The 9,344-nt window shown below is 36.2% G+C and overlaps 1 protein-coding gene across 1 annotated transcript in view; it reads right to left on the bottom strand.

The window, feature by feature from the left end:
• Positions 1–3,479, bottom strand: part of LOC109862425 — a gene marked incomplete at its 3' end in the record, with an annotated part of 10,393 nt that extends 6,914 nt beyond the window's left edge. Inside the window, exons 1-2 of the mRNA XM_020442481.1 lie at positions 3,260–3,479; positions 4–2,106 (exon numbers count right to left, since the gene is read on the bottom strand). Coding sequence (XP_020298070.1) covers positions 4–2,100 — 2,097 coding nt within the window. The remainder of the gene's footprint in view (positions 1–3; positions 2,107–3,259) is intronic.
• Positions 3,480–9,344: the final 5,865 nt, after the last annotated feature.

Genomic DNA, 9,344 nt, shown 5'->3' with positions numbered 1-9,344 from the left:
AACTTTTTGTAAAGGCCATATTTGTAATTCCGACAGCGTATGTACTGCATATATTCCAATTAATGAAGAATTGCAAGGTTGCTTATACACGTCATTTTTATGAANAAATTCTCGTCCTATAATTACGAAACTCTTTAGTTGCAAACAATATGCTATGTTTTCTATAAGAACGATTTTTCCACAACTTAAACCACAGCAGCAATTTGCATTGTTGCCTGCCTGTAGTGTCACATTTCCACGTCTTATAATTTTATATTGAGGGTCACTACAACGTGCAATAAGAGGCCCAGCTTGATGTTCTGATTTGAGTTCAACTTTAAATTCAATATCCATGAAAGCCTTAATAACAATAGTGTTGTTTTCCATTTCAGCTATTCGTCGTACAATTTGCTGTAAGGGCTGATTAGGTTTTCTTACAAGTCTTTTAAATGTTTGCATATAATTTTCAAATTTATATGTGCTAAAATTATCTAAAGAACCAAACTTTTCAACGTCCTCAACAAGATGTATAAGCCCGTGGACATTGTGCGAGACATTGTGACGTCCGTACAATTTTGCGAAAGAAATAACGTAATGTTCTAGCAGCTGTTGTGTATATGGCAAAAGAAAGTGTAATTTTTCACAGCACATTATTCTTACGGCCACGTGCAAAGATACAAAATGATTATATAAATCAGGTCGCAACTTTGATTTTAAAGCTACAGGACCNGTGTAGCACAAGAATTGGCGATATTCTGTAGCTTTCCACATTCTAGCATATCTCAGCGACTTTGGTTTTCGTCCAAATTCAATTGGAAGACATGGTAACAACTCGTTTTCTAAGCGTGCTGATATTTTTTCCTGTATAAGAGGTCGAAGACGATACTTAAAGTCCCCACATAACCACAAATTTAATGATCTACGAGCGACTCCCAAGCAAACTAGATGCATGTAATCTTCGGGTACATTCGTAACTGGGCCAAAATTTGGTATTTCCAATAGATTGCATGTAATACCTCTGCCTTTATGATATGATTCATCAATTTTATTTTTAAAATCTTCATCTGTTCTTCGCGGTGCACCAAAATTTGGAAAACAAACTCGATTTTCGATGTAATCTCCTTCAACTGTCCATTTTGTGCAACTTTTGTAACCCGTATGTGATATTATGCTTAATGCAAACGACTTTGCTGGTGTATCACATATCAGTTGAAGTATATAGCAAGGGAAATGTCGACCATTCAATATAATGCCGTCTGAACATAATATTTTAGCTTCTTCTACTAAATCTTCAAAAAAAATATTAGCGCAGGCGGGTTTTTCTTTTCCACAATAAATTCCAACAGTGAAAACATTTCCATACGGTATTACAGATGCTAAAATTGGCCACAACTGATCTGGCATTGATTTCCAAAGTGGTAGTCCGTCGACGCTAAGTTGCAAATTAATGCAATCTGGAAGGTCACCAGTTACCGAAGATAATATTTTTAATATGCCACTTCTTAAGCCAAAATGGTAATACATTCCCGGTGGAACATCTCGTAATATGGTTTTTTTTGGTGTTTGCAGAAGTGTCCGTGAATCTACAGGTAAATTGGAAACTTCAGCGCACTCATGCTGTCGTAACCGTCTTAATAATTGTGATAACGCATCATGATTGATGTGATATGTAATTGCCCAGTCGGTAAGGAATTTTTTTATTGGCTCATTTTTCTCTTGTTCTTGGTTCTCTTGAAATAGTGGCAAATTAGCTACTTTATCATTAATGTCGTCTTCTTGTTCCGAAGATTCAGAATCGGTAGATCTACGAGCGTGGAGATATTTATATTCATATTCATCCCATAAAATTTCCGTTTCGCAATCCTTTTGTACTTGTTCCTTATTATCATTATCATTATCATCATAATGATTGTCTTGAAGATTGATATTGTCATATTTGCTTTTGTTGCTTTCGTTGGTTTGCAACAACTCGTATTCTCTTACATTTGAACTGATCTGTGAGAAAGAATCAATATCATCTACTAATGCCTCCGATAACAATTGTATCTCTTCTTGCCGAAGTCTGCGACGATGTCGAGTAGAATAGGAGCTTATACTTTTCAATGGCCTTTTTCTATTCATTATCACCTGCACATTTACTAATGTGTATTATTGTTCATTATAATATCCTTATGCAATCTATCGATATGAATCATGCAAAAATGTATAATTGCCAGTAATTAGTAGTAATGATATTACAGGCACAAAAATATAAATAATTGTTAAAAAAAACTGGTTGTAAGAAACGTTAGGTTGTGACCTAATCCAAACCTTTAATTGTTATTACTTTTTATATAAATTATTAAGTTTAGTCGTATATAAGACGAGGTTTTAGAGAGTGTTAAACCGCTAGATTTATTTTATGTAGATTTGTAATCTATTTATGTTTATGAAAAATATTCGATTATTTAAAACGTTATAGTTTAAATATTTTCAAATAATTACTCAAATATAAACAACGGAATTAAAAAGTACATAACAGGACACTGTACATTTGCAACAAAAAAGTGAAAGAAAGCAAGATACGTAGCGAAAAAAATAAAGCACAAGTGAGAGGATTCAATAAACACAAAGAAGAATTATGAAACATATAAGGAATTCCTAGTCGTTTCTTAAGAAATACTTATGTTAAGTATTACTAAGAAATAAATTCGTCAGACACCATTTTGTTTTATTGCAATGAAATACGTAATTCTATAGACAAAAACAAATACTACTTCACAAAATAGTTCTTAATACATCTCATAGTCATTTCTTAAGAATGGATCTTAATATTGCATGTTTCATAGCCATAATGTTGTTCTTAAGAAACGGTTCTCAAGCATTGAATTTTCAAATCAGCTTTAATCTTGACTAGAGAATTTCATTACTCTTAAGCACTACATTACGGATATAAAACATGTTAAAATAAGATCTTTTATTTTTAAAAACCGACTGATGAGATGTATTAAGAAACAATTGAATTTAGATAAGAACTGCCTAATAAAATATTATTTACTTANTTGAAAACTACTATAAATGAAATTTTTATCTTCAGAACTCATTTATGTGCTACTTTAATATAAGAAACGACTAAATCGAATAAGTACAAACGCGTATACAAGAACTGCAAATCTGCATCAAAAAACAAAAGCTGATATATTTTTATTTCATCTTTACCAATTATTTCTGCGACAGCGTGTGAAAAACTCTGAAAGTTAGTGCAATAATTGTATTACAAAATATGAATTAAAATATTTACCTTTTATGAAGTGTAGTCACAAAACTATCAAGCAGGTTAGAAAAATGAAATCGAGCCTTAAAAGCACTGCGTCAATCATCCACTTTGAAACTAAACAAAACACACGCTTTCAATAATTTTATGAACTGCAAAACGTTTTATCTATTTGTTTCCCTCTCTTCTCCCGTGTCCCAAATACGAGAACAATTGAAACTGTTTCCGTGTTTTATCTTGTGAATCTAAAACATCTTCGGTATCAGAGCATTCGTAACCGCGCATAAAATATTTCGCAAAATATAACCTTAATTAATATTAAATATGAGTATCGTCCTCTGGCTCATGAAGTCTATTAAACTTAATAAATAAACAGTCTATGGAGCCGTTTCACAGGATGTCTTGCGGAAAATATGTCTTATATGTGTGTACACATATAAGTAAATTCACGTTTTTCACGTGTTTTTTCGAATTGAAATTTCAATTCATAAATTCATATAGGATGCTAGTTTTGCATCTCATATATGATAGTCCCCGAATACCCACCTAATTGATTTAAAATATTGCGAAAAAAACTCTTCAGACAGGAGTCGAACCTGGAATCTCCGGCTTTCCGCGTAGGGTTACGCGAGGAATTAAAATTAATCGTACGGTCGCGAGAGAGAAGTTATCCCACACTTCAGGAAGCCATAGCCGGAGCAAGCGCGGAAGAAAAGACCGCGGGAATAAGATCAAAAAGCCGCGTGCCAACGCAAGCGCGTAGCAATAAGAAAAGTTATAAGTTTACAAATGCGGAAAGATCGGACATTACGGAAGAGAGCGCCGATCGGGCAAGATGGCATTGCCAAAACCGGGCAACAGCCGAGTAAATGCCATCGAGAAGCAGTGTACTGTAAAAAAACGGAACATGTCAGGGAAAATTGCTGGTCATTGAACGGCAGGAAAAATAAAAAAGGAACTGCAAAAGCAATACATGCAGCAAAAGATAAGAAAAAGAAAAGCCAAAGTGACAATAGCGAGTCATCGAGCAACGAAGAAGGCAATAGAAAAAAAAAATTTGCGTTAGTAGCAGAATTGCAGGTAGTCGAGCTAAATGCTGCGCAAGCAGTTCTGGATATAGTAACCGTACCAATGAGAAAACCAAAGAAAGGCGAAGCAGAGTTACTTTACGACACTGGAGCCACAGTGTCCTTGATTAAAAGAAAGTACTTAAAAAGGAGAATGCCAGCCGAAAAAACGGAAATGAAAGTGACAGGCGTTACGGGGCACCAAGTATGTGTCATAGGAAAAATCATGGCCACCATATAGCTGAAAGATAGAAAAATCAAGCACCCGATCTACGTGGTGAAAGACGATTTTCCAATTAACTACCAAGGCATCTTGGGAAATGACTTCATTAAAAAGCATAACGTCAAGCACGATTACAGAGCGGGGAAACTTTTGCTTGGGAAAAATACGTTGCGATTACGCCCGTTTAAGACTATAGAGTTACCACCCCGAAGCAAAACTATTGTACAAGCAATAACAGACAGTAACCAAATCGGCATCGTGCAGGCAGGAAAAACGCTACCAGGAGTTTTTATAGGAAGCTGCCTGGTGCGGCCGAGTAAAAATTTCTGTCCCATAAGCGTAGTAAACACTACAGAGAAAGTAATAAAAATAAGCACTCCGCGCGTTAAGTTGGAGATGTCAGAAGAAGAAAAGAGTGAGAAACAAGGACTCACCGAGAAAAAAAAAGAGACAGATACTGTATGAGTGTCATGATTCACCGGTGGGCGCGCATCAAGGAATAGCCCGCAAAAAGAATAAAAATAAAAATGAAAAAATAAAAAGAATAAAAATGAAATACGATTGGCCTAAGCTAACAAGCGACGTGGAGAATTACATTGCGAAGTGCAAATCTTGTCAAAAGAATAAGTCGCGAAAAATAAAAGTACTGTTGGTAATAACCGACACGCCAGGAAAACCTTTAAAAAATACGCGCTTGACATTATCGGTCCGTTGCCGGTGACGAGTAACGGAAATAAGTATTTGCTGACCTTTCAGGATAGCCTTACGAAGTTCAATAAGGCGATACCCGTTCCGAACCAAGAAGCCGCAACGATAGCGAAAGAATTCGCGACAAAAATTGTATGCGAGCACGGGGTACCGGAAACAATTTTAACCAATAGAGGTACTAATTTTGTTAGCGAATTGTTCAAAAACATTTGCAAACTACTCCGGATAAATAAAATACAAACGACGGCTTATCATCCGGAAAGTAACAGCGCGTTAGAACGATCACACAGAACGCTAGCCGAATACGAGGGGGGGTCAGGTCAATAAGTCCTTAGAAAAACATAGAAAAAAATTGTTTTGTGGAAAATTTTTTTATTTTTCAACATAATCTCCTTGTAGCTCGATACACTTTATTAGACGTCTCTTCAATTATTCTAAGCCTTCAGAAAAATAAGATTTTGGAAGTTCCTCAAAATAAGCATTTGTATGCGCGATGACCTCTTCGTTTGACGTGAACCGTTGTCCACTAAGTCATATTTTAAATTTGGAAATAAAAAAAGCCACTGAAGGCCAAATCCGGTGAATATGGTAAATGGTCTACTAATTCGAACTTTAATTCCTCAATTTTAGCCATCGAAACTGCGCACTCGAGCATTGTCTTGATGAAAAAGGATTTTTTTTGTTCAAATGAAGACGTTATTCCTTTATTTTCTCACTCACAGCCGGCCCAACAACGACGCATAATACTGTCTAGTGATTGTTTGTCCTTTTTCCAAATATTCGATGAAGATAATTCCACGTGCATCCTAAAAAACCGTGGCCATAACTTTGCCAACTGACTTCACCGTCTTCGCCTTCTTTGGAGCCGGTTCGCCTTTAACAATCCACTGTTTTGACTGTTTCTTCATCTCGGAAGTGTGTATCCATGTTTCGTCTACAGTTACGAATCGACGCAGAAACTCATCCGGAGTACGACGCATGCGAGCCAAGAAAGCCTTAGAGGCGACCACACGATTGCGTTTGTTCTCAACTAAGAGCAAACGCGGCACCCATTGTGCAGATATTTTTTTATATCCAATTTATCATGCAAAATTGAAACGACGGTATCTTTCGATACCCCTGTGGCCTCAACTATTTCGCGGAATTTTGTTCTTTGGTCACTTAACACCATGTCGTGGATTGTGTCGATCATTTCGGGGGTACTCACTTCTACGGGGAGCCCTGAACAATGGTCATCTTTTGTTGATGTACGGCTACGTTTAAATTCATTTATCCAGTTGTAAACAGTTGCAAACACAGGGGCAGATTTGCCATGAACTGCATCTAACTCAGCTTTGATTTCTTTCGGTGTTAAGCTTTTTATATATAAGTGTTTAATCACCGCTCGAACCTCACTTTTTTTCATTTTTCTAAATAAACCAAGGTTGTTCACTTCAATCGACAATAAAAACAAAACCAGTCGATGAATATGGCTGAAACTTTGCTAGATATCTAATGAGTAATGACGCTTACTAAAAACAAAGCATTTCAGATGATACGAGCGCAATCTCTTGGGTTTTCTAAGGACTTATTGACCCCTACTCGTATGTACGCCATTACGTAAACAAAGATCAGACGGATTGGGACGAGTGGGTGCCGTACGCAATGTTCGCGTATAATACAATGCCGCACACAGCAACGAGTTTCACACTTTTTGAGTTGGTACGGGAGATGCACGGAGTTGCCAACCGCGTTAACTAAACCACCGTCAACGCAATATAGTCTCAAAAATTACGCGCAGGAGCTAAAAGAAAGACTACGAGCAGCAAATCGCGTGGCACGAGAAAAACTCAGAGAAGAAAAAGAAAAAGCAAAACATTATTATGACCAAAAGACAAAGCAAGCAGCGTTCAGCGTAGGGGAAAAACTGTGTGACGAAACACTGAGAAGAGGCAGGTCAAAAAAGCTAGAGTCAAAGTGATCGTAAAGAACCATGTCGCGAGGAACAAAAGACAGTCAGCCGGCATGCAGGGACGTCTCGGGTGTACAGACGGCGTCATTAATTCGAAGAGTAGGCGCGGGGATCACATAAAAAGTCCAGTTGATCCAAATATCCATTAGTCCCAAAATAGGGTGTCCAGTTGTGGACACCCGATTGCTACTACTTAGTTAGTACGGCGCCCGTTGGCGCTACGAGCAACCGCCCCGCTTGCCCTCCGATCCCCGCGCCTATTCTTCGAATTAATGACGCCGTCTGTACTTTAATATGTTTCGAATTCTTTGTAAAATTACCGTTTTTGCTCTAATTAAAACCCATGTATTATCCTTATAAATTTTAGTCGGTTCTCTTAGGTTTATATTAAATGACTTGAGTATTCCGCGAACTACATTTATTTCGGACACTGCTTCTGACAACCCAGACGGCACAATGATGTATTTAAGATGTCTTGAAGATATCTCACAGAGACTTTGAATGTGCAAAAGATATCTCGTTGAGACATTTTCGAACGAGTAATGATGTTCAAATAATATCTCAGGGATATGCCTGAGACTGCTAATGTCCACATCAAAAACATGCAAATGATATCTCTTGCAAAAGTTTTAAAAATGAGGGGAATTTCGAGATTTTACTCGAATTAGTTTTTAAAGGCCTGATACAGCTCGCCGATAAACTCTATTGAAAGGAACCGGACTTAAAAAATCCTAAGGTGATTAGTGAGATTTGAACTCGAGACCTCCGCAAGCCCATATCCGCAGCCACTGCACTCAGTCCGCGAGACTACTTGCTTCTTACTAAATTATAATTGTTTTTATCTACTTATTCTTGAGCTATTGTACACATTTTGTTTATTATTTATTTTAATTATTATTTAATAAAAATATTGCAGTGCAATGTATACATTGCAACTTGAGAGTTGATTTTCATATCTCGCGCAAAATATATTGTGCGAAGATTTGTGATATCATCAATAAATATTTCAAAAATATCATAAGAGTATCACGGGAGTGTAATACACTGCATTCAAATTTCCTATACATTAAGCGATGTCTTTGAGATATACTTGAAAGAAAACAGTACTAATATTCTTAGAAGAATATCTGTCTGATATTTCAGGGATGTGATATCACATGATATCACGAAAATGACGTAGAAACGATATCATTCTACAATCAAATGATATCATGTGCCGTCTGGGAACGCTACATATTCTGCATAAGTTGAGGATTTGGTTACTGTATTTTGTTTTTTTGATTTTCAAAATATAACATTTCCGAACATTCAGATGATAAACCGCGTGGACTTTCTATCTACATTTCCAGCCCAGTCTGCATTAACAAAACAATCCAGAACTTCTGCAATGAGATTCTTACTATACCTAGTCTTAAATTTCTTGTCAAATATAAATATTTCTGTACTCTAATCGCGTACTTAAAGTGTGTTTTATTATAACGATTCTGAAACCTACTTAGATAGTTTACGCTAAAAGCAATGTTAGGTCTTGTTCCTGAAGCAATATAAAGAAGTGCTCCGATTAAGTTTCGGTACATAACATTAGTGCTAATTTCTTTTACAGGTTCTAATTTTAGTTTTGTTTTGATCGGTGTAGCATATAATTTTGATTGTTCAATTTTATACTTTATAGCTAATGATTCTATATAATTTTCCTGAGTTAAAGTTATTTTGTTCATATTTAAATTATACTCAATGTTTATACCTACATAGTTTTTAACATTACCTAAATCTTTCATTTTTAATTTTTTAGATAACTTAACTTTAAATTCAGAAATTTTTTTTATTTTTACAACATATTAACAGGTCATCAACAAAAAGTAAGATAAAAATTAACTCATTTTTCTCTGCTTTCAAATAAAGGCAGTAATTGTAGTCGCATCTACAAAAACCTAACTCTTTCACATATTTATCAAAGCACTCATACCGCGCACGTAGACTTTCCTTTAAACCATACAAAGCCTTATACAACTTATACACAGTTTGTCCGGAAAGTTCCCGGACTGATTTTTTCTAGCGCGGGTAAGTGGCGCTATCGAGCGGTCAACGCTGGAACTACTTAGTATAGACCTTCCTTTAACCAGGCAAATTTTTTCGTCGTGGTCGGCGATGTTTTGATATCAG

The sequence above is a fragment of the Pseudomyrmex gracilis genome, unplaced genomic scaffold (assembly GCF_002006095.1).
Source record: "Pseudomyrmex gracilis isolate BER0280 unplaced genomic scaffold, ASM200609v1 scaffold_1773, whole genome shotgun sequence".
Taxonomy (NCBI): domain Eukaryota; kingdom Metazoa; phylum Arthropoda; class Insecta; order Hymenoptera; family Formicidae; genus Pseudomyrmex; species Pseudomyrmex gracilis.
This window is presented reverse-complemented; position numbering and strand designations above follow the sequence as displayed.